This window comes from Camellia sinensis, chromosome 13 (genome assembly GCF_055761805.1).
Source record: "Camellia sinensis isolate YWXY chromosome 13, ASM5576180v1, whole genome shotgun sequence".
Classification (NCBI taxonomy): Eukaryota; Viridiplantae; Streptophyta; class Magnoliopsida; order Ericales; family Theaceae; genus Camellia; species Camellia sinensis.
In genome coordinates, this window is record NC_138973.1 from 132040917 (window position 1) to 132067744 (window position 26828).

Below are 26828 nucleotides of genomic sequence, written 5' to 3' on the forward strand. Positions count from 1 at the left end.
CACTATCCATTTCTGCTTGAATTGGCACAGTTTTGTAAAACAAAACCCAAAATATATAAATTTAACTGGGAGCCCAGGACATATTACAGTAACAACAAAAGAGAGACTCTGTACAGTTGTGTTCATTTTCAGGCTTTTGATGAACCAGAAAATACAGATGATCCTGCCAGCATTTTTAAAACATCGCTCACGATACACTATATGCGTTCAGTTAAAGAGCTCTGTTACTTTAAACACAAAAATTGAATGACCATAAATTATTTTTAAGTGAACAACATACCCACAAATTGGTTGACTATACTGACAACAGAACCACTAGAACAGAGCAACAAAAGCAAAACTTAATTAGTATAAGAAAATTGGGATGGAGATGGAGGCAAACCAACTTCAACAACACCTTCAAGCATCTGAGTAACTTTCCTCATTGTAGGCCTCAGAGATGGATCTTCTTGAATACACCAAATTCCAACCATCAGGAATCTCTCCAGCATCTTCCAATCATTTAACGCTTCCATATCGTTTTCAACCAAAGCATCCAATTTTCCATCCTGAAAGCAGTCACTAGCCCAATAAGTCAGAATTCCTTTCTCTTCTTCACCATTCTCCAAATCGCAAACACTTCTTCGACAAGTAATGATCTCTAGTAGCAATACACCATAGCTATACACATCAACCTTTGCAGTGATTGGCTTTCTGTTGAACCACTCTGCTGCAACATACCCTTTTGTCCCTCTAATAGTAGCAGGATTGGTCTTACTCTGATTCAACATCAGAAGTTTAGCCAACCCAAAGTCTGAAATTCGAGCATTGTAATAATCATCCAGAAGTACGTTCTGAGGCTTTATATCACAATGGATGATCTGGGTACTGCATTCTTCATGTAGGTACACAAGTCCTCTGGCAATCCCCAATGCAATTTGGGTCCTTTGGTTCCAACTAGGTTTCTTTTCCCCAAAGAGAAAGCTTGCTAAAGTCCCATTGCTCAAGAACTCGTAAACTAACATCCGGTGTTGTCCTTCATCACAAAATCCGAGCAAGCAGACCAGATTCTTGTGATGTGTCTGCCCAATCACATTTACTTCAGCTTTGAATTCCTTCTCTCTCTCTTGAACCAACCTATCTAGTTTCTTCACTGCAACAACAACAACTCTGGAACCCATTTGTATCGCCCCTTTGTAAACAATACCGAAAGCTCCGCTTCCCAGTTCCTCCTTGAAACCATCTGTAGCTTCTGCAAGCTCTTTGTAGGTAAAACAGCGAAGATTCGTTTCAGCAGCACAGTGATCGTCATGACTGTTTTTTATGCTTTTCTTATGGTAGATGACGAAAAAGCCCAAGCAAACGGCACCAATAAATACAAAATTGATAAACAAAGAGCTACCCAGGAAAACTGATCCAACGATAATTAAAGTCCCCCCTTTCTTCTCTGGTTTTGGAATTGGAGGAGGAGGAGGTCGTACTAGAGGAAGATCACTTTTCCTAAACTTCAAGAAAGCCTGACCATTAACAGATCTATCCTGTCTCCCATTTGAAAGGGGTAGCTTCTTCTTGAAGCAGCTATCATTTAACAAAAGGGCAACAACACAGAAACAGTCGTTGAGGCAAGACTTTCTGCACAGATCTTCACTTGCAGGTTGCAAGTGCTCATATTTACACGTTAGCCAAGCAGTATCTTTTAGAGGAAGAAGATCGTATAGCTCTTCCCCGGAATTGATGTCATCTTCTGAACAGCTGTGTGAGAAATTTGGCTTGCAACTTCCATACGTATTGTTTGGATCAAGTAACGAATACCCTGGCGGGCATTTGCATTCTGGCCTTCTATATACGTTGAGGGTGCAAATGCTGTTAAACCCACAAGCCCCACTGCCTTCCTCTCCATTAATATTAAGACATATATTATCTGGCGCTGACCAAATTGGAGTCCACTTTGTACTACTATCAAAACTCTTTGGATGATAATATTGGGTGAAAACTCCATCAAAATTAAGAGCTGCTCTGTGATAGTATTCAGTAGTTGGGAATAATAGTTGTTGTGGTGTGAGATCAAATCTTTGGTTATTCCTTCTCAATATGTACATGAATCCTGCATCATTGAAGATCACTTGGTAACCAGAATTGGACGAATTGTTGGGGTCGAAAGTACCACTGATATAGTAAGCATCATAAGCAAAATTGGTAGTGATGTCTCTTGTATTAAGCACAAGATTCCCATCCAGGAGCAAACGAAATTGAAACCTTCCCTGCAAGAAATTGGTCTCCGAAAGGCGAGAAAATATTACCCCACCGGACTCCATAATCTGTGTAGGCAACATGGTATCAGTTGGATATTTGAAACTCTCCCATAGATTGAAGGAATCGCTGCGCACAAGCAGAAAGTTGCCGGTATCATTCATAAAACCATAAGCAACACTGTCGACAATGAACTGAGACTTCCACAATTCATTGCCTTGAGGGTCACTGAGCACTAGCCCTCTGTCACCAGTTAGGTCTAGTTTGGATCCAGTTGAGATAGGGATACCATCATTCCCATACCAGACAACGGTTTGGTCGGGTATTTGGTGGTACCATATGGAAAGCAAGAAGAGATTCTTTTCCTGAAGTGGTTTAAACCCAAATGCAAAAACACCAGAGGGTGACAGCCATGGGGTATCCTTGGTATTTGCAGTGATAGATGTACCCACAGCTACGGTACCATTAGTCTGAGCAACAGTAGAAAATGGCAGGAGGAACAGTAAGAAGAAGAAGAAGAAGAAGAAGAAGAAGAAGAAGAAGAGATGATGAGGAAGAGCACAAGCCATTGATAGATCAAGCTGGAGTTAGGTGATTTATGAAGGTGATTTGTTTAATAGAAACTTGTAATACATTCTCAAATTTTGATGGCTATATATGCAAAGTTCTTGTCTTGAGCATTTGAGTTTTTGACACCTTTACCAACAAAAGCTTGTGTTGGTTTGAGAATTTGGAAATGTTTCCAAAATCTTCAACTAAACACGGTATTAGAATCAAATAGCCCACACGACTTAGAAAAGTCTGATCTTAGAATCTTGACGAGCAAAGTCACTGTAATATTATTATTATTATTTTTTTTTTTGTGGTAATTTCATTTTAGCATTACTAGCACTCTTTTTGTGTCAGGCCACACCTCTTTTTAAAAATGAAGACCTTTATGTAATTTTTGAATTTTAGATTCGTGAAGTGAAAAATATGAAAAGGAGCTAAAGTTATGTTTGGTTTTGATTTTTTGGCTAAGAAAACCCAAAAGAAAAAATTGATTATATAAGTTAATAAGACAAAATATTATATTCAAACCATAATTATGATACTTTCTCTCCCACAAAAGTTAAAAAAATCAAAAATAAAAATCAAACAAGACTAAAAAAATCGGACTAAAATAATTAAAAAAAAATCAAAAAATAAGGCTATTTTAACTCTTCCAAAGGAATACTGAATTACTTATTTATTTCTATGGACAATCAAACAAAAATGCCTATTTATTTTCTTCTCACTTTTCTATTCCAAAAATAAATAAATAAATGAATTTAGCTTCTTTCAACTCATTTTGTTTCTTTTATATTTATCTCTTCTTTTTATTTTCTTTCTTAAATAAAAAAATCCAAACATACCTTCAAAGTACCCGCAGAAGTCATTAAGATTGATACTAGAAATGAAAGATAATATAAAACAGAAAGAATCACGAAATATATACCCACACATAAATAAGCTACCACTAGAAGAAAAAGTACTTTTGGCGATTAAATTTTTAGTCTCTAAAAGTCAACTTTTTAGTTTCTCCGACTAAATTTTTTAGTCGCCGGTTTTGTCACGAAAACATGATCGCCGGAGGTTTTAGCGACTAAAAAGTTTTAGTCGGCAAAAAACAGGTCTTTAGCGACCAAAGTTTTGGTCGCCAATAGTCAATTATACTTTTTAAAATTATATATTTAGCGACTAATCTTTTAGTCGCCAATAGTCAATGAATCGCCGACTAAACCGTTTAGTCGCCAAAGGTTGTTCCGTGAAAAAAAAAAATACTAACTTCCTTTGCTTTTTCTGATTCTAAACCTTTAGCACCACACTCTCTCCACTATGCCACTACAACACCATATGAATGTATATGCAACATATATTATTTAAATACTATATTGACCCGTATTAATATAAAACTATATATATAAGCATAATTATTTTTATTCAATATAATTTATGTAAAAAATAAATTATTTACTAAAAAAATTGAGAGTACTTTTGGCGATTAAATCTGTTTTTTAGTTGTCAATTCTATAGTTTTGGCTACTAATTATTTTTTAGTCGCTAAAAAAATTAATTCCCGCCTAAAAATAACCACTTTTGGCGACTAAACTTATTTTTAGTCGCCAAAACCTTCACTTTTGGCGACTAAACTAAATTTTTGTCGCCGATTGTACACTTTTAGCTACTAAATTTTTCTTAGTAGCCAAAAAGCTTCACTTTTGGCTACAAAATTTATTTTTGTCCGTCAAACACGTATAATCGGCGACCAAACTATTTTTTAGTCGCCAAAACCTATATTTTTAGCGACTAAATTTTTTTAGTTGCCTAAAACCTTCACTTTTGGCTACTAAAATTTTTTTAGTCGCTAAAACCCATATAATCGGCGACTAAACTGATTTTTAGTCGCCAATGACTACACATTTGGCTACTAAACTGTTGAGAGAGCCCAAAATTACGACAATTTTATCAAACTAGAAATTGATTTTTATATTTTAATTAAACAAAAGACGAGAAAATGAGAGAGACATCTAGAAGAAAATGTAAGGACATATGGCATCGGAAGACTAACATTGAAGAAGATGTCAAAACAACATCAGCTCTTGATTATTTTTGTATTGTTTCTTTTCTTTTCTTTTTTCATTTTCTTTTTTTCAAGCAATAATTGAGTTCATAGCATAATCTCTAAGGTATGCCTTCCCTATAGTTAAAGAGTTGTTTGGGATATTCTAAATAAGTATATTTTTTGACTTTTTATAAAATATGAATTGAGTTTGAAGTGATGGGATAGAGAAGTGATGTGACTTAAATAATATGATATGATTTAAATAAAATAATAATTTTTTGACCTTTTAAACTCTTTTTTTTGGTATATACCAACCCAGGCTTAGTCTTTGGTCAACACGCTTTAATATTATTATCCCTTAGAAACGGCGTCATTGTGGGTCATTAGTTTGGTTTCAAATTACGCTTTCCCTGTAGTTGGTCTTTGGTCAACACTCTTTAATATTATTATCCCTTAACAAACGGCAACATTGTGGGTCGCTAGTATGGTGTCAAAGACTCTATTAGAGCCACATATATAGCTGCTTGGACATTAAAAGTCCATACAATAATATACTGATAATTGTCACAATGTTTACTTTTATATGATACAACCACTGCAGGAAAAATGATCCTTGCTGGTGTTTGAAAAACACCTATGTAGAGCATAAAAACATCGCAAAAAGTTTTAGCGATGTTTTAATCCGTGTGTCGATGATGTAGCCATCGCTATAACTTTATGACACTTTTAAAAATGTTGATAAAAACCTAGAGAACACGTTTTACTAAATGCCACTAAATACATTGAAAGATAATATGCTGAACTATAGTAATGTTTTTAAAAACGTCACTGTAATTTCTTTTCTTTTTAAAAAAATAAAAAACAAAAGGAGGGAATATAGGTGTAACGACCCCAACATACATATCATGATTATAATTATTTAATTATGTGTTATTTATTAATTGTAATATGTGTAATGTGATTAATTTGAGAATATATGTTCAATTTAGGAACTATCTGTTAATCATAGAAAAATCTGTTGTGATTTTTGCTTTGAATATGACAATGAAGGTCTTATTCGTGCCAGAAACCAAAATTGAGTGCATGATTAGATTAATTGGAATTTTTAAAACCTTATGACAAGTTTAATTAAAAATTGATTTAGATTAATTAATCAAGTTGTGTTTAATTGGTTTAATGTTCTAATTATTGTATTGTGCTATCCTAGCTATATATTTGAGCCTTAAGCTCATTCTTGAGCTCATTTCTCCTCCTTTGAAGTGCAAAAATCTGAAATTATACTTTTAGAGAGAGAGTGAGCTCTCATCTAGAGAGAGAAAGTATAAGATTGAAGGTGACCTTGAGGATGTAGCTTGAATTAGTCAATATTGTGCAAAAACAAGTGTAATTGAAGCCTCTAAGTAAGCATCTAACTCTTAATCCTTGAAGATGATGTGATTTAGAGTTGAGTTCATGGCTTCTATGTGACTATTTGCATGCGTTTTGTCAATTAAAGTCAAGAAAGTAAAGAAGTTCTACATGCAAGAATATGTTGAATTTTGGCATATTGAATTTCAATTCTAGCATCTATGTTGAAATTATGAGTTATATTATACATGTATGTTTTATCCATCATCTGTTAACTTTAAAATTTTTGGAAAAGGATTTTGTACATGCATGGAGCCTTTGAGCTCAAATTGCTAAGTTCATGACTTTTAGAAAGAGATCATTATATGCATGGCAAAAACATGGGATTTTGAATTTTGTTTTGGAAAACTGAAGGAGATTTGAGTATGAGGTTTCATAATTGCCATGAATTTATGCATTAAGATGAGTTTCTACATGTTTCTAGTAAGCCATGCGAACTTTGGTCATGAAAGATGCATTTTTTAACTTCAAGAGCAATCTGGAAAATCCAGAAATTTTGTAGATTCCTTGAGCAACCAAGTGTGCGCTCGAACAAACTTGACGAGCTCCCAGTACTTTTGCAATCTTTACAGACAGCTCGAGCAACCAAGTGTGCGCTCGAGCAAACCCTCTGAATATAGCTGGACCACTCGAGCGACCAAGTGTTGGCTCGAGCGCAAATTAGACCCATCCAGTACTTTTGCAAACCTACGTGATCGATCAAGCGACCAATAGATGGCTCGAGCGAAGACCCCTGCTTCAGCATATTTTGACAAGCTCTTCAATGTTCATATCTTCGTTCTTATCTTCTCTAGAGCATTTCTAAGCATGATTTGTGACTTAATAAGGAACTAATAAGTGAGAACCAATAGGAATGATTGAATTAAAAAGAGACGATGAATTATTTGGTTCGAACAATGTGTTCCAATGTGTATATATGAATTGTGTAGGTTTGAACAATGTGAAAGAACACCAACCTACTCAAGATGAGTAATATCTTAGTAAATATATTTTCTCTTATTCTATTTTTTGACTGGACAATGCGATATGCTTTTCTGTACTTATGGATTTGAAAGTATGAATAAGCCTTCTATCTATACGCTTGATATGTTTTATGTAATGTATATTTATGTGGACCCGAGGCCGTTCTGCTATGTGTTGGGCCTGAGGCCGTTGATGTATTGGGCTTGAGGTTGTGATGACCCCACTACATATAATGATTAACACTTGATTAATTAAGAAGATTTGAAATTTAATTGCCAATTATTCTATTTAATCTGCGGTTTACAAAATTATGGAAATTGATCACTACAACAAAAAAAGGTTTTACAGCGCAGAATGCACACCGTAAAAACCCTTCTACGACGTGCAACTCGTGTCATATTATAACCAATTATGAAAAGTCATTCACTTTCAACGACATACTTCGTACGCCGTTAAAAACTATTTAATGACAGATTTTGTACGTCGTTTTTTTTTCTACGACATGCTATAATACGCCGTTAAAAACTATATAACGGCAAATTTTATGCTTCGTTACTTTTTCTACGACATGATATAATACGTCGTTAAAAACTATTTAATGACAGATTTGGTGCGCCGTTTTACTTTTTCTACAACTACTTTTGCACACCGTTAATTGGTGAGACAAATAACGACGCTGATTGCATGTCGTAAAATATGTAATACGACTTAATATGTCTGTCGTAAAATATGTAATTTTTTTTATTTTTAAGTTGAACAGGTTTTATTTGACCAATTTTGTACAATCTAACAAATATTACAAACAAGCATCACAAAAAATCAATCAGCCACCATTATATTGTTTGAAACATCAAAAAGAAACTATATCCACAAATTATAAACATTTAACAATTATCTATACATTCCAAACATTCAAAAACTATATCCTTAAATTCTAAACTGTACAAAAAGTTTAAACCATCCAAAACTATACATATCTAACTTTCTAAATGAGTCACACAAACAAAAAATATAAATCCTGCAAAACACAAATAAGTCTCAAGTCTAATGAAGCACAAGATTTCAGGACCCAAACCATAGAATCCACATTCCTTTGCAAATTCTCTATCACCAATATAGTCAGGACCTGTCATAGAAAACACCTTCTCAATATAAGTTGAATAGACCACCAAATTGGCAGACAAAAAACATCAATTGTATTTGAATTTTACATTAATGAACAAGCCAACTAGGATTAGAATGAGAGGATTTATCATGATTATATGTGCACATGCACACACACACAAATGTTGTCCTATCCTAACTGTGTCAACATCCCATTTTCAAAAAATTCAATAGATTGAAGCATATGTTTCTGTTCTCAATATATATACACCATGAACTGGTGCAAACTATCCACCCTTACTTCTTCTAACTTTTTAGTTATTTATTGTTTCTTAAAGTTGCTTGTGACAGATAAAATTGCTTCTTCAAAAAAAAAATTAAGAGAGAAAGAGACAGACAGACAGACAAACAATAAAAGGAATGATAGTGCAATTGTTCTTTAAGGCATAACAAGCATTGGATGCCAATAATGTTTTCTATCACCAAAAGGTCAGACCCAATGATGTGTAAGTGATATAATTGGTTAATAATTAGAGAAAATATGAGATAAAGTGTTACATTTACTATCCTAATTAATTGCCACATCATTGAACTTAAAAAGTGAATCTAATTTTGTCTTGAATAGTAATGCTCAAAATTTAAATATAAAATTGTCAATGCATTTGTGTTTGTACCTTAGATATAAATCACACTAATAATTCATTCAATACATGGCACCTGTTGGTAATTTAGGAATATAGGAGTGATTGTATCCTGTATTGCTCATGAGAGAGAGAGTGAGATATTAAGGGTTCGTTTGGTTTGAATTTCCCAAAAATTTTTGGGAAAATTTCTCTACAAATGAGTTTTCAGAAAAACTCAAACCAAACAAATTTTCTCAAAAAAATTTCCCAAAACTTGTAAACCAAACAAGTTTTCCAAACAAATCTCTCTCATACACATCAAATCAATCACTTTTTCCAAAACTCTCTCTCAAAATAATTTTCCAAAACATCTTTCCAAAAAAACCAAACCAAACAACTTTTCGTACTTTTTATCTCCCAAACTCATCTCCCAAAATCAAACCAAACAAACCCTAAAATTTCCTACTTCAGAATTAGTTTTTTAGACACTTAAGTGAAACTATCAGAAATGATGTTGAGTCTCAACTCAAATCAAACCATCAAATGTCCAAATGATTTCTAGTTAGTTTATCAACCTTTTAATTCAATAAAATTTCTATTACAAAAGTATATGAATCTCACTCTTAAATGGTGTTGGAATTAAAACTCACATGTAGAGTCTTTTTAAAGAACAATAATAAATTAACCATACTCACATTTAGACATGTGACATGATAGTTTGAAAAGCCTGCTCTTCATTTCACCACCTCACAAGAAGAATGTATACCCCAACTTCATCAAAAATTATTCAGCATCACATAAAACAATATTACAAACGAATTTTGGCAATTTATTTGTGAGACTTAAAATCTACTTTAGATAAGGAACAAGATCAATTTTATCTCATTACATTTAGAACTTGTTTGACTTGTGGGTAACATGGATGTCTCAATTTACCCCAGCATCTTTTTTATGCAAATATTATAATATTCTAACATGTCATTCATACTAAAAAGCATTCAATCATGCCTTATGCTATTGGTCTAGAAGCTTAAGCTCTCACATACTTAGATACATGCTACTTCCACCAAATGGAGTTAATTGTAGAGCATATGGTTGATCAAATTACCAAACACAAAAAGTTGAGCTCACTTCTGTACCTAATGTAGGATACATCCATCATGGAGAAAGATTGAGAAATCCCAGAATAGAGACTCCAACCAGAAGCTACTATTGAGGGCTCCAAATAGAGTAATGGTAAGTCAAAAATGTGGAGTATTAAATAAATAATTACAGCCCATGATTCTCTTATGTATTGAGAAAGTAAACAAACAATGAATTCCCACAATAATTTAACAGTGAAGGAAAAGCAGAATTTTATTCTCAACTAAAAACCATGATCCTTCAAATTAAGCAATTTGAGGTTATATAAACTGGATCTTTCCCATCTTCAGCGGTAGTTTCTACCTTAGCTGGTCTCATTGTGTTTCATTCTAATTTTTCTTTCTTTATCTAATACAAAACTCATAAACACTATCTTCATAGTAGGGTCTGTAAGTCCCACTCTACTCATGAATTTAACAATTATATTTAAAAAGGTCAGATTTCCTCAACCTTAAGATTCAGGTGTTTACTCATCAAGAAGTGGCCTAAATAGGAACGAATGAAAAAAATAAAATTCTGACCTTTTCCCTTGGAATTTCAACTTTAGATGCAATATATTCAGCAGTGCTCCTTTTGTCCCCAAAAAGCATATATAGGTTGACACCTTGCTTATGCAAGGATTCAACATGTCTAGCATCTTCTCTGATCTGATCCTCAACATAAATAAGACCTGTTAGAGTACCATCTACTCCCACATAGACAATTGATTGATTCTTACCTATACATACACACACACATCACAAATTCAACACCCAAAATCAACTTACCCAGCGAACTAAAACATAAACACACAATCAATTAAAAACCTTCAAACGACCAAACCTATATACAAACACACACACACACACACACACACACACACACACACAAAATCAATTTATAAACAAACTAACAAGTAAACACTAAATCAACAGAAAGGACATCGTCTATATAACACAAGTAAACACTCTAATGTGTCCATCACAAGCTAATTAATGTACCTAAAGCAGCACAAACCTAGTTCCATCACAAACCACTAATTTAAGTAACTTCCATTCATCATACTGAACTTTATCGCTTTCAACGATGGTAGTTCAAAGAAAAAAGTAGATGATTAATTTCCAATGGAAGGGGCTACTTTTTCCGGTGGCAAACTTTTTCCTAAGGTTTTTTAAAGCACCGCTAAGTTTGATACCTGAACAATATTCCCTAAACAAGCTAGCTCACACAAGAAGTCCAAAAGTAGGTGAACATTAAACAATTCATAAATGTGGTCAAGGGAATTTATTCCGATTCTCAATTCAAAAACGCATTAAATTAAATCCAAATTTAAATCTCATTCTTTGTGGCAATTTCCTAACTCCTAAGTTTGTTATATGCATTTCCAACGTCAAAATTTCATAAGGCTAAGTTTGCTTTAGCCAAACAGTGAAAAATTTATTTCTGTGACAGCAAGCATTTCAAAATTTTTTGATTTTACTTGTTCGATAAATAAAAAATAAAAAATGACCCTCAAAGGCATCAGGTTGAGTCCTGGCAACCCAATACCTATTGGGGCCTTAAACAAACATGACATTGTTTTATAAAATTTTGATTTTTAAATAGGCCAAACAGCCCCTTAGAATGGAAAACACAGTGCGGAAATATTCTGGGCAGATTTGCATAAAGTCTAATAAAAGTTCAATTTCAATATCTGAAATGTTTCACTGCTTTGCCTTTGTATTACCAAGCTAGTAAAAAAAATATTTGAAACCATTTGAAGCATAAAACAACCATTGCAAGTGAGTGGTAAGTCTCCCAAACACACAACAACACAACTCTCAAATGAGCCATACCAGCAAGCACAAGAAGTTAACAATCATCCAAGTAGACAAATTACTACAACTATTACATGCCTTCGAATGCAAATTATAAGGCATTAGAGTTAAAAAGTGAAATCTACTATTCTTAAATAAGCTGAAAAAATTAAATAATATATAATCTATAACTGAAATCAAACACCATCAATTGACCTTTTTTTACCTAAATAATAAAACTAAACCTAGTAATTTATTTTTTTAAAAAAAATCAAACCCACTAAGATTCAGATTGAGTTGAGAAAACACTTCAGAGCTACATAGAATTGCATGAAATCAAATGGGCGAAGGATACAAAAGCAGTTGCTCAAAATCAAACACCACATTTAGATTCCAGAAACAAAATTCTTCATATTTAACATGTAACTTTCCACTTTGATCTTAACTAACCAACATATAAAAGATTAAAAAAAAAAAAAAATCATCTTTCAGCTCAAAATTCAGCATAGTGAAGGTTGGAGACAGGGGCATTTGATCTAAGATTTGAGCTCAAAGCAAAGCAAAGCAGAAAATCAAAGAGTTTTGGGTCAAAAGTGAGTAGAACAGAAGTAGAACAAAGAAGATGTAACATTAACAGAGTCAAAGATCTGAAACCCTTGAAAAAAAGGACAAAGATGCAAGATTTAATTGATGAAGAGAGAGAGTGAAGAAGAAGAAGAAAAAGAAGTAGGGTACCTTGATCATGTCGATGGGTTGGATAACACAGGTAGCGAGGGAGGCTCCGCCATTGACGAAGGGTTTCACTGCGGGCCATACATCTATGGATTTTGGCTTCTACTTTCCCATTTCTTCTTTTGTTTCTCACTGCAGAAAGAGGCATAACAATGGTGGAGGAAGGGTTGTGTGGTCACTCTCTCTCTCTCACTCTCTTCTATGCTCCTTTTGATGTACACTGGTTCCTTTTGATTATAAAAAGCCAAGAGTTCATGAATTTTCATTTTTTGTTTTTGCGTATGTGTTTGGCGCTCAAAATTTTCATTTTGGCGCCTATTTGTATTTTGATCATAGTATTCATGATAGAAATTGCGTGTCCTGAAAAGTAAAATATTTGTAATGACTATCATATGTGTGTCGTGAAAAGTGTACTTTTTAATAGTTGGTTTTTTGTGCGTCGTAAAAAGTGTAATATTTTTAATGGTTGACTTTTTATATTCTGTGAAATGTTCAATATTTGTAACAGTTGGTATACGCGTGTCGTGTATAGTTAATGTATTAACGGCATGCCATGTGCACGTCGTAGAAAGTTTTATTATTTACAGCTAACATTGCAAGCCGTAAAAAAATTATCATTATTAGCATTCACAGCCTACGCAATAGACACGCCGTGATTGAAAAAGTATTTACGACATGCAAAAAAAGAAAGTCATAAAAGTGAGAAACTACGACGTGCATTTATTGTATGTCGTTAATGTGGTGCCGTAAAAAATCAATTTTGTTGTAGTGTGAGTCATATATGACTTTATTGAGAATTTATTTTGGAATTAGAAATTGAAAGTCTAATTGGCTCAAGAAAGTACAAATAGTGAATTGAATTATTTTAATTTCAAGTATCAGACTATATGAGAGTTTAATTAAATATTCGATACAGATTTACAAAATTGAGATTTAATTAATTGGATTCGAATTGGAGTTAATTAAATTATACGAATTAGGAATTAATATTATTATGAATTAAACTTATTTATAAGGTGTTCAATTGAGTATGTAATTTATTGATGGAGATTTTAGGTTTGATCTGAAATTGAAGGACTTAATGATGTGAGAAACCAAAATTGAGCATAAACGTAAGTTTAATTTAATATTTGGAACCTTATGGGAGTTTCATTAAAAATTTGAATTATATTGATAAATGTAATATAATTAATTAGGTTCTAATGGAAGTCAAATTAGACTAATTAAATTATGTGAGATTTCTAATAAAGTATGATTAATTTAATTATGTGTTAATCAAGATTTATTTAGATTAAGTGTTGCCTAATTAAGTTAATTTTAATCATAAATTGAATGGTCTAAAGTTTGGAGGGTGCATACGGGTGTAGGTGTGCAGAGAAGTCTGAGTGTGTGTGTGTGCGTGTGTGTGTGTGTAAGTGTTGTGCTGGAGGCTTAAGGTCTGTGCACGTGTGCTTGTGCCATGTCAAGGAGTGAACATGTGTCTATGATGTTGAGGCAACAAATGATATATATGTATCAATATATGTGAGCTAGAAGCAGAGAGTAGGAACTCAAAGAATAAGGGAAAAAAAAAAAGAAAAGAAAAGAAAGAAGAACGTGAGAGAGAGAGAGAGAGAGAGAGAGAGAGCACTCACCTCATCTTTGTTGTTGGAAGAGAAGCTTGCTCGAAAGTGAGGATTCAAGGAAAACAACTAAGAAAGGAAAAGGAAATGGAAAAGTGAAGAAAAGAAGGAGCTCAAGGTATTTCAGCAACTAAAGCTTTTGGTAAGAAAGTTTAAGCTTAAATTTTTGTAGATTAATCATCTAGCAACAAAACTTAAGTAGTAATTGGGTTAAATTTCATAGAATTAGAAGGAAATTAAGGAAAATTAGGTTAAGTTTGATTAAGAAATTTATAATGAAAGTTGTTATTTGGGTTAGAGTTTCTTGTCATCCTTCATAAATTTAAAGTCTAACCTTACATGCATTGTAGATTTTTAAGATTTTAGAACTTTAATTCATATTTGAAAGATGATGAGTTTGGGATTGAGATTTGATATAACTTAATAAGTCAAATTATGGTTTGAGCTTGATAATGTAGAATTGGTTAGATTTTGCTAAATGTTTCATACATGCAAATGATTTTTTAAGGAGTTTACAACTTTAATTTCATGTTTTGAAGAAAAATAGAAAGAGCTTGAAGTCAATTTTATGTAATTAAAAAGAAAACGAGTAATTGGAGCTAAGTTCAAAATTTATGGAAATTAATTTAGAAATTAATTACTTTGGTTTTGAATTTAGTTGTCTTAACATGAAATTGAGTTTCAATTGTATGTGCATCATGAATTTTTAAGAGTTTTGGAAGATCAATTCATGTTTTAGAATTTGTGGATTTGAAATTCGGCTTGATATGAAGAAAATGAATTAAATTTAAATTTGGACAAATATGGAAATAAATTGTAAGTTATATTTGAGAACCAAAAATTAGTTTGATTTTGATTTAATTTTATACATGCAAATATTTTTGAAAAGGGCCTTATAAATTCAATTTTAAGTTTCATGAAACAAAGAAAGAATTGAAAGATGATTTTTAAGCGTGAAATCCAAGGTTTAAATGTGAATTGAAATTATGGAATTTTGAATTATAAGTGGAATTAACTTTAAATAAATGTAATTGGGAATGTTTTTGCATATTCGAGTGAGTCATGCGCGAATTTGGAGCCTTGGTAATGTGCTTTGAAATTTAAACAACATTTTGGAAAACCCAGAATTCGTCACCATCGCTTACGCGAAGAAGTTGTCGCTCGAACGTAGAATGCAAGCAACCAATGTTTTTGCAAACCAAGCGGTCCGCTTGAGCGACCAATGCTGCGCTCGAGCTAAGAGTCCTGTTTTAGAAAATTTTGAAAAGTCGTTTCATATTTCAATTTCCGTTCTCTTTCACTTCCAAGCCATGCATTCTTAGGCAATAATTATGACTCAACAAGATTAATAAACTACCAATCAACATAAATTAATTGGTTAAAGAATAAGTCATTGACTTAGTAATAATTAATTAAGATGCCAAGTAAGAAATCGATCTATTGAAAAATGACTTAGTAATGAAAGAATATGTGAAATAAGAATCTGATTCATTTGAATAAAGAAAGAATACACGTAGTAGAATTTTAGACTACTTAGACAGAAAAAGACAAGAAAAGTCAAGTTTGATCAAGGAAGTAATATTTTGTTTCAATGTGTATATGTTATGTGTTTGTGTAGGTCACGCGCTATTGTCTACATGATCTGTCTGATCTGCTTTTGTAGCTATCTGTGAGTAATAACTTAGTAAAACTATTTTCCATTTATTTATTTTCTATATGATGAAATAAGATCTATTTTATGAAATGTTATGTTCTGTACAATGAGTGATTGTCAAATTTCTGACATGTATTTGTGGCATCCTTTGCGTCATGTGATATCTGTTAGCTGTTACCCAGTATCAGAGGTTCCATTATGGAACTTGTTATATCTGTTATCTGTTACCATTACTGGAGGCTTCATCATGGAGCTCAGCATATCTGTTATCTGTTACCCGGATCTGGAGGTTCTTTATGAAACTGGTTACTCGTAACCACCATTTACTCTGCATTTGTTCTGTATCTATTCTGTTAGCACTAATAGATGTACCACGTATGATTAAGCATGATTTCTGTATATGATTTGGACATGATTATGAATATGGATCTGCTTCTGTTTCTTAAATAAATATGAATCTATTTTCTGAAGCTGATATGGGACATCATTCATTAAAACCCTTTACTTTGTTATTATTAACTGGGCTCCAGCTCACTGTATTATTTATGTATATAGGTGATCAGGCACGTGACCAGGCTTAGAAGTGTCTGCCTGGAATTTGTTTTTGTCAGCCAACCTATGTGCCTTCCGTGGAGGTTCCGGATATGTCAAGTGGTTATGGCTACGTGATTTAAAATTTAAGTTTTGTTTTCTTATTTGGTTAAACAAGTCTTTGTGTATTTTGTAAATAGGGCAAAGTCCTTTTTTGTCTAATCTGTATATATATGGTGATGTAAGAATGATGTGTATATATGTATATAAAAGTTTAAAAATTTTCTGTCTCATATAAGTCTGCACAGCTCAATGGACGTTGTATATTTGTTATTTGCTTTCACTAGCCCCTAATATTATGTTAATCTGTCTCAGAGGCCTTCAGTAATCCCAGAACTACTGGCTGATTATGATGCTAAACCTATAAGGGTGGGTTTGGGTCGTGACAGAGTGGTATTAGAGCACGAGTTAATAGCTAACACACGTGTCCATTGAGCATTAAAATGTTTAGAATGGATTTAAGTTTCACGCATATAGTAAGTATGTAAGAAGTTGTGCATCCATAAATATGCATATATGTTTGTATAATATGTTTAAGTATTGGACCTAAGAATTAAGAGCTATTGTGGACTTTTGATAATTATAAGGAAACTGGAATGTGTTGAATCAGTTTAGCAATGAGGTTGAAAGCTAAGAATTATGGGGAAATTTCTAAAATTTCCACTGTTATAAGGAAATCAAAATATTTGACTAGTACAGTGGTGAGTATAAGTATGTTGATTTGTGGAAACATAGTATTATGAAGAATTAAAATCTTTAATGAAAGTCATGAAAGCTATATGGGTTATTTGTCAAATTGGACTATGAGAATATTTAGGAATTGAGGAATTTGATGACCAATGAAATATGTGAAACTATGGTAACCGAAGATGAGAAAGTTACTTGATACGTAAGATGGCATATTTTGGCGGGAACCTATGGTGTGAAATGTTAAACTGTAGAGTCTGTAGACGCGCCCTTGGGCCTCATGCTACAGTTCGGACTCGATTTGTGTCGGTTCTTAATCTGATCTCACAATGTGCAATGTGAGATTGATAAATCACCAAAAAGTCCAAATCTGGCAAATCGTTTTGGAAAACAGATTTTTTGTAAAGAAATGCCAAACATGGATTGCTTTGCCAGATACAGAGTCGCCACCTAAATATTTTATTTTGGGGGAATTTAGGAAACCCTGACTCGTTTGCCTAAGGCCACGTGTCTGTCATTACCAAAGTTGCCTCGGCTCGGGAACTTGGGTACGATTGGGGAAGGTCAGCTATGAGCACCCCCTCTCGGCCGATTCGAAGATCGGCCTCTACTAACCATGATATCTAGTTTTGAAAACATTATGCATTCTTATTCCGGTTATTAGCCTAGATTTACTACGTGATGCGCACAGCAAAACAAGTATAGATTAGATCGCCTAATTTGGAACAAAGCATCGCATATCCGTTTGTTTGAAAATGATTTAAAATTTGCTACTCACGAGTAGGCTAAAACGCGGATTTCAATGAGTTGTTCCAACTCAAACAATCCAACCTTCACCCACAGGCATTCAGGCAGTAATATCACGTAAGCATATAGCCGCATGGTAGGCACGCTGTCATGTTAACATTCACACTCATGTGAGATACTAAAGCATAAATACTTACATCGTACTCCGTGCCAAAACAATAAACCAGTCAGTAATCATGCATGATCCTAGTTCATGTTAAAAATGGCTAATGCATCGCATACAAAATGTCATTAGAATAGGCTCAGCTAATCTAAGGATGACATGTGAAATACAACAATTTGATGCACGTATTCAAGTTTGGAATTCGAAATACTATGCAGTTAGCATGATGCGCCGAGCCTGGTGCATGCAAGACTGATGAATGATGCACGCATGCACAGCATAAGGTATGCTAAATTAAACGTGCCCTAACACTAACCATCAAAGCAGGTAAGTAAAAGGGAGAAAGAAGAGGGGGTTGGAAGACATGCACACACGCACCCACACTTATTACAAATTCGCCCTCGCTCAGAGGGACCAAAAGAATAATACAATTTAATTAACCTACAAGCTAATTAAATATTACAGACAATTAACTAGTTAAGCAAATTAACTAAGCTAATTAAGCAGTAAAAAACAGTCTCGAGAAAAGGGTCCAATGCATGCACGCTCGGTTTCGCTCAGAAATCCACCACCATGCACAAGTTGCCTTTATTTTCCCTGCTCTGCTCCTCTGAAAATGGCACAATTCCCAAGGAACACTCTCTGGACATTGTGGAACACCACCGGCCAAAGGGAATGGTCACCGGCCATGGTAGGGTGGTCATCGACCATCTATGGAGCTATCGGCCATCCATAAATGGTCGATCAGCACTTGGTGTAGTCGACCAGCCAAAGCTTCCTGCAGAATCTGTTTTGACAGCAACAGAGGGAAAAACAAGGCATAGCAATGCATTTCAAGCAATGTTTGCACCAACCACACTCCTTATCATATTCATGACTCAAAGGGGCATGGTACTCGATTCCCGGACCACCAATCGCGCATTTCAATACGTGATGGCCCAAGAACCAAGTATGCATTTTCAATGTGGGATGAAATGCACACAAACAAACAATGAGCTCAACCTCTATCATACTCAATTCAAGAGGCAAAGCATGCACGCCAATGCCATGCAACCTAGGCATGTGAGCTAGTATGCAACATGACAATGCAAACAAACGCACAAGGCATGAAGCATCAATGCTAGCCAACAAACATACAAGATGTAATACAGATGTTGAAGCACACAAACAAGCATGTGATGGGCCAAATATGCAACAACATACAAGGCTAATGGACATGCAAGACATGATGCAATCAAAGCATGCAAAGTGTAAGACATGTAACAACATGTAAAGAGTGGGAATGGACTTAGACTAATTTGGGCAGCCCTCAACTAGGCCCAAAACAGTGGCCAAAAGCCATAGAAATGAGGGCCAAAACACATACAAACATGCATGCATACAAGGTCCAACACTTAGGCATATAGAGACAACTTTTAAGCACACTTAAAAAAGGAACATCATGGGCATATGGCATGCATTATAAACTCTAAAATCATGTTATAAAATGATGCCAAATCAATCTAAACAAGGCAATCAAAGCATGCAAGCAAAGTCCGAGGTCTAAGGCTCACCAAAGAGGTATTGAACTACCCTTAACAAAACCAAACATGGCATGAATTGAATGACCAAAATCAGAGTTTTAGCATGCTAAAACAAAGCCAAAAACACAACGACGCGGCATCCTAGAGGCCTACACATGATGGCATACGTAATGGCATATTCATGGAGCATTAAACATGAACTCTTTGAGGCTTTAAAGGAACACCAAATGCAAGCATACAAGCATGCTGAATGGACTAAAATGGCATGACAAGTGGTTCCAAACCACTGAAACAAAGCAAGGATGGCATGCTAAAGGGGTCAATGCTCAAGGCATACAAGGGGAATTACATGGTAGCTATACAAAGCAAAGCATGGATGACCCAAATGATCAAAAACAGACCTTTAGCATGCTAACACATGCATAAAAGCTTCACAAAGCTAGGCCTAAATCATGCTAGAACAAGGCTCAGAGCACAAAGCATGTTAAGGCTAAAACATGGCATTACAAGACAAGTATGCAAGGCAAGCATGGTGTGTCTAAACCAAGTAAAAGCAGAGGTAAAACATGGCAAAATACTACCAAATACCTACTGAAACATGGCCAACATGGTCTCAAAAATGTTGCTCACACATGAGGCTTAAATGGCACATATTGAAGACAACAATGAGAGGGGGTGGCCTTCTCCTTCTTGGGACCTTAAACCACCATCCTCACCACTGAAATCCCTCAAGATTTTAGTGGTGAGGAGGCCCAAACAAGGTGGTCCCGGAGCTCACCAAAATAGCACAAAAATAGGGCTTAACAAGGCCTAAGAGGGGTCAAACAACCCTAAAGCTCAAAGCAACCTTAAACAACTATTTTAAGCAGGTAAAAACAAGACTTTTATATGTTATACACTAAGCTTAAAACAGCAAGCAAGGTAGGCAAAAAGACTATGCAAAGATGGGGTAAAAAGGGCAAGAATCTTACCCTTGAAGATCTTCTTCACAAGGATCACTCCAGCAGCTTTCTTAGCTCCAAACCAGCTTAAGAACTTCAAGAATAGCCCCCTAATGCCTCAGCAATCAACGTAAGGTGTAATGGTAGGTGTCCTGGTGCAAAACTAAGGACAAACACACACTTAGAGCAAAAGAGAGGGAGAAATAGAGATAGAATAAATACACTATGCTAACCCTAGAACCAGAGCTCCCCTGGGATTTTTTGTAACCCTAGAGGAGGGAGGAGAGGCCTCCTCTTTATAGAAGATCACTCTTGCAAAGCTTGCAAAACAAGCTTGGCAAGAGTGAAGTATGGAGGGGGGAAAAAGTGTATGCCAGCTAGCACAACTGGCATAAAAATATCTACAAAAGCAGATGTACAGTGATCGGCCAGCCAAAAATGCTATTTGGACAAAATAAATGGCCGACCAACCATCTAGAGTGCCGTCCGGCCAAACATCTGGCCGATGGCAACAAAACACTGGCCGGTGGACTCAAGCCATGGCCGGTGATGTATGGGGATGGCCCACAAGCCATTCCCTGCCCCTCCAAGGCAAAACACAAGTGTTTGGTGCAAAACCAAACACAAAACAGTCAAGTCGAGAGATCCTGAGGCAAGGCGCGTGGCCGAGACCTCCGGGAACTCAAGACGAACACAAACGTGGATGATCACCGAGTGTTCAAACGGTAACGTCCAAGTCTTGAGGACGGTCAAAAATGGGGTGTCTACAGAGTCTCATGCCTTTGTTGAATAACCGTGAAAGTTCGATTGGAATCACGTTTGGCCAGCATAGCTTCGAATCAGAAATTCTTGGTAAATTCCATGGGAATGAATAGGTTACCCTACCAGTGTCCTTATCTGCCTGTGTATGTCTACATGTATATGATATGTGCTTTGAGTTATAACTTAAGTCAGTTAAATTAACCCAAGTGTTATCAACCATCTTCTTGTGTTTAACCCTTCTCTTATGTTATTAGGAAAAGATGGTGAAAAGTGTGAATGAAGTGGAGGTTGAGTCCTTAACAGAACGATTAGATAAGGTAGAAGAAGTGCTAGAGAGTATGGTGAAGGCTATGCAGTGCTATAATACTTGGCAAGATCAAAAGAAAAAGTTAGGCGTGGAAGCAAAAAGTAAACCAAAGAGGAAGACGAAGAATTTTGTGATAGAAGAGACGAGTAATTCTAAGCAAGGTTGTAAGGGTAGTAAGTTTGTCCCAGTATGTTCTATATACCATAAGCTTCATTGGGGATTGTGTCATCGAGTTACCGGAGCTTGTTTCAAGTGTGGGAAGATGGGACGTCAAATAAAAAATTGTTCTAAAGGCCAAGAGAAAGCTCAAATGAGTCAATTGGTTAAAGGTTAGTACTTAACTATAAATTAGGAATTAGTAGGAATGCTTTAAATGCATGTATAGAAATTTGAAGTTAAAATTTTATATATGTGTGACTTTATTTGAATTGGTCCTAATCCATATTTGATGAAATTAGAACCCATCTATTTGGCTATTCGAAATTCAACCTGAGATTGCTAAAAATTATCGAAATATTGCTAAGACTTCAGCTAAATAAAAGACTAAACGAATTAAGCTAATGAAAAATTTTCCTGCTTAGTGTCCAAATAAGTAAGACTCAATTTACTGCAATCATATCGCTATGGTACCATTTGAAAATATTGAAAATGACAATTTTACGACATATGGAATTATGAATCTGAAAGGACCACCCTTTTCTCCTCATAAAAAAAAAAAAAAAAACAACAACAACAACAACAACAATAACAAAAATGATAAAGTTAGTATCCATTGCTTGGGTAATTGAGACTCAATCCGAAACTGTCCGAGTTAGAAAATGAGATCAAGACTTCGCATAATTCGGAAAACATATCATATCATATTACATTGATAACATTGGAAAAGTGACACTTGTAATTTTTTTAAACTATTAAGTCAAAAATATAGATCTTTAAAAGAGAGAGAGAGAGAGAGAGAGAGAGAGAGAGAGAGAAAAGAGAAGAAGATCTAGTAACTTCGTATCTGAATAATGGTTAAAAGGAATGATGGTATAATCTTATAGACGCATAATTGAATTTAGACTTTGAATCCTAACTTAGATAGCCTAATTCTTTGTGAAGAAATTTAACTATAGCATTTAACGGAAGAAAGAAAGCATAATGAAAAATAAGAAAATAAATCTCGATAGAATGACAAACATATAGTTGTTAAAGAACCTTTTGGAGACCTAAGAATTTAAGTTGAATAATTGTGATGGTTTGAGAAAGTTTAAAATTTAGCCCTAAGTTACCGTGTAACAATTTATCAAAGTCAATGAATATATCTTTGGAGGTCTAAGAATTGAAATAAATATAAAGGCAATGTAATTTGAATTACTTATATAAGTGTAACCTTAAGTAAATAGGGAAGCTAATACAAAAGCTAATAAGACTACGAAAAACGTGGACCTGTTGTGAAATTGAATCACCACTTTAAAATGATAGTATGAGAAAGATTGTCAAAAACGGTAATTTTGATTTCACAAAAGCATGTAAAGTTCTGCTATGATCTGTATGGTTGTCTGCTACTATATGAGTACAACCCAACATCCCAACATCTGTTACTTACAAAAATGCTCAATAAATTTCTGTGAAATGTGCTTCTGCTATGACTCTGATACGCTTCTATTTTGAATCCGACGTGCCCCTTTGTTTCGAAATTACCATCATAATTAGTATCCAAGACATCTGTTTGAAACTGAAACCATTAATATGTGATTACATTTTCATATAATTCGGAAATTTCTGTTATAGATCAGCATGTGAAACCTTATTTGGGGGATACTACATTATATACATAACTTACGAACCTGTCACATGGTCAGCGAAAGTTAAATGGCCGTTCTTTTGAGAAATAATGAATTACAAATTGCATAGTAATAATGTCGGGACTATTATTGTTAATAGGACTGAAACACCAAGAACTTGTATTTGTTATTAGTAATGCATTGAATGTTAAATTTGGTTTGAAAACCTCATATAAAACGTCAATAACGGAATATTTTGATCTATTTGAAAGGTAAGGAGAATTATGAACATTCCTTGAATTAAATCTTCTACTATTTGGCGTATGTGAAGTATAGATTGATGAATTAAAATATATGAGATGTGTGATTAATGACAGTGGAAACGACAATGAATCATCAATTTGGGTTATTAACCATTAAGTGATTGAAAGATAAGTTTAATTTCTGTGAAGAGAATCAAATAAAAAAAAAAGGAAGTTACGTAGGAAAGGAAATGAAATGAGACCAAGTTATATGATTGATTTTCTATACAAGTATCTTAAGTTTGGAGGACCAAACTTCCTAAGGGTGGAAGGTTGTGACGACCCCACCACGTATAATGATTAGCACTTAATTAATTAAGGAGATTTGAAATTTAATTGCCAATTATTCTAATTTAATGTGAGATTTACAAAATTATGGAGGATTGATTCATATATTATTCTATTGAGAATTTATTATGGAATCAGAAATTGAAAGCCTAAATGAATTAAGAAAATACAAATGGTGAATTGAATTATTTTAATTTCGAGTATCGGATCATATGAGAGTTTAAATAAATATTCGATTCAAATTTATAAAATTAAGATTTGATTAATTGGGTCCGAATTAGAGTTAATTAAGTTATACAAATTAGGAATTAATATTATTATGAATTAAACTTATTTATGGGGTGTTCAATTGAATATGTAATTTATTGATAGAGATTTTAAGTCTGATATGAAATTGAAGGTCTTAATGATGTGAGAAACCGAAATTGAGGATAGAAATAAGTTTAATTTAATATTTGGAGCCTTGTGGGAGTTTGATTAAAAATCTAAATCAAATTGATAAATTTAATATAATTAATTAGGCTCTAATGGAAGTCAAATTAGACTAATTAAATTATGTGAGATTTCTAATTAGGTATGATTAATTTAATTATGTGTTAATCAAGATTTATTTAGATTAAGTGTTGCCTAATTAAGTTAATTTTAATCATAAATTGAATGGTCTAAAGTTTGGAGGGTGTATACGGTTATAAGTGTGTAGAGAAGTCTGAGTGTGTGTGTGTGTGTGTGTGTGTGTGTATATAAGTGTTGTGCTGGAGGCTTAAGGTCTGTGCACATGTGCTTGTATCAATATATGTGAGCTAGAAGCTGAGAGTAGGAACTCAAAGAAGAAGGGGGAAAAAAAAAAAAAAAAAGAAGAAGAACGAGAGAGAGAGAGAGAGAGAGAGAGAGAGAGAGAGAGAGAGAGAGAGAGAGAGAGAGAGAACTCACATCATCTTTGTTGTTGGAAGAGAAGTTTACTGGAAAGTGAGGATTCAAGGCAAACAATTAAAAAAGGAAAAGGAAAAGGAAAAGTGAAGAAAAGAAGGAGCTCAAGGTATTTCAGTAACTAAAGCTTTTGGTAAGAAAGTTTAAGCTTAAATTTTTGTAGATTAATCATCTAGCAACAAAACTTAAGTAGTAATTGGGTTAAATTTCATAGAATTAGAAGGAAATTAAGGAAAATTGGGTTAAGTTTGATAATTAAGAAATTTATAATGAAAGTTGTTATTTGGGTTAGAGTTTCTTGTCATCCTTCATAAATTTAAAGTCTAATCTTACATGCATTGTGGATTTTTAAGATTTTAGAACTTTAATTCATATTTGAAAGATGATGAGTTTGGGATTGAGATTTGATATAACTTAATAAGTCAAATTATGGTTTGAGCTTGATAATGTAGAATTGGTTAGATTTTGATAAATGTTTCATACATGCAAATGATTTTCTAAGGAGTTTACAACTTTAATTTCATGTTTTGAAGAAAAATAGAAAGAGCTTGAAGCCAATTTTATGTAATTAAAAAGAAAATGAGGAATTGGAGCTAAGTTCAAAATTTATGAAAATTAATTTAGAAATTAATCACTTTGGGTTTGAATTTAGTTGTCTTAATATGAAATTGAGTTTTCAATTGCACATGCATCATGAATTTTTAAGAGTTTTGGAAGATCAATTCATATTTTAGAATTTGTGGGCTTGACATTGGGCTTGATATGAAGAAAATGAATTAAATTTAAATTTGGACAAATATGGAAATAAGTTGTAAGTTATATTTGAGAACCAAAAATTAGTTTGATTTTGATTTAATTTTATACATGCAAATACTTTTGAAAAGGGCCTTATAAATTCAATTTTAAGTTTCATGAAACAAAGAAAGAATTTAAAGATGATTTTTAAACGCGAAGTCCAAGGTTTAAATGTGAATTAAAATTATGGAATTTTGAAGTATAAGTGGAATTAACGTTAAATAAATGTAAATGGAAATGTTTTTGCATATTCGAGTGAGTCATGCGTGAATTTGGAGCCTTGGGAATGTGTTTATATAACATTCTGGAAAACCCAAAATTCGTTACCATCGCTCGAGCGAAGAAGTTGTCGCTCGAGCGTAGAATGCAAGCAACCAGTATTTTTGCAGACCAAGCGGTCCGCTTGAGCGACCAATGTTGCGTTCGAGCGAAGAGTCCTATTTTAGAAAATTTTGAAAAGTCGTTTCGTATTTTGATTTCCGTTCTTTTTCACTTCCAAGCATTCTTAGGCAAGAATTATGACTCAACAAGACTAATAAACTACCAATCAACATAGATTAGTTGGTTAAAGAATAAGTCATTGACTTAGTAATAATTGATTAAGATGCCAAGTAAGAAATCGATCTATTGGAAAATGGCTTAGTAATAAAAGAATATGTGAAATAAGAATTTGATTCATTTGAATAAAGGAAGAATACACGTGGTAGAATTTCAAACTACTTAGATAGAAAAAGACAAGAAAAGCCAAGTTTGATCAAGGAAGTAATATTGTGTTTCAATGTGTATATGTTATGTGTTTGTGTAAGTCACGCGCTATTGTCTGTTTGATCTTTCTAATCTATCTGATCTGCTTCTGCAGCTATCTATGAGTAATAACTTTGTAAAGCTATGTTCCATTTTATTTATTTTCTGTATGATGAAATAAGGTCTGTTTTCTGAAATGTTATGTTTTGTACAAAGAATGATTGTCCAATTTCTGGCATGAATTCGTGACATCCTTAGCATCATGTGATATCTGTTAGCTGTTACCCAGTATCGGAGGTTCCATTATGGAACTTATTATATCTATTATCTGTTACCTGTATCGGAGGCTCCATCATAGAGCTCAGCATATCTGTTATATGCTACCCGGTATCGGAGGTTCCATTATGAAACTTATTATATCTGTTATCTGTTACCTATACCGGAGGCTC

The 26828-nt window shown here is 33.9% G+C and overlaps 2 protein-coding genes and 1 long non-coding RNA gene across 5 annotated transcripts; 1 reads left to right on the top strand and 2 right to left on the bottom strand.

Annotated features, from left to right (window-relative positions):
* Positions 1-36: 36 nt before the first annotated feature.
* LOC114267824 (G-type lectin S-receptor-like serine/threonine-protein kinase LECRK3) lies at positions 37-2972 on the bottom strand. Its single transcript, XM_028208897.2, has one exon. The coding sequence runs from the start codon at positions 2796-2798 to the stop codon at positions 342-344; it is 2457 nt and encodes an 818-aa protein (XP_028064698.2). The 5' UTR covers positions 2799-2972; the 3' UTR covers positions 37-341.
* Positions 2973-8049: 5077 nt separating this feature from the next.
* On the bottom strand, positions 8050-12832 carry LOC114267825 (copper-transporting ATPase PAA1, chloroplastic). Of its 3 annotated transcripts, XR_014349577.1 has the most exons (4): positions 12564-12747; positions 10575-10771; positions 9606-9681; positions 8050-8309 (listed from the first exon to the last, which is right to left on the bottom strand). XR_014349577.1 is itself a non-coding variant. In XM_082903412.1 (3 exons), exons 1-3 carry the CDS (start codon positions 12706-12708, stop codon positions 8178-8180), a joined length of 474 nt encoding a protein of 157 aa, XP_082759538.1. In that variant the 5' UTR covers positions 12709-12817; the 3' UTR covers positions 8050-8177. The 3 variants fall into 3 exon arrangements, 2 of the variants coding, with proteins under 2 accessions (XP_082759538.1, XP_082759539.1); XM_082903412.1 differs by lacking the exon at positions 9606-9681 and having other exon boundaries at positions 12564-12817; XM_082903413.1 differs by lacking the exon at positions 8050-8309 and having other exon boundaries at positions 9509-9681; positions 12564-12832.
* Positions 12833-14102: 1270 nt separating this feature from the next.
* LOC145806438 (uncharacterized) lies at positions 14103-16660 on the top strand. Its single transcript, XR_014349578.1, has 2 exons — positions 14103-14324; positions 16392-16660. It is a non-coding gene; the product is annotated as an uncharacterized LOC145806438 (long non-coding RNA).
* Positions 16661-26828: the final 10168 nt, after the last annotated feature.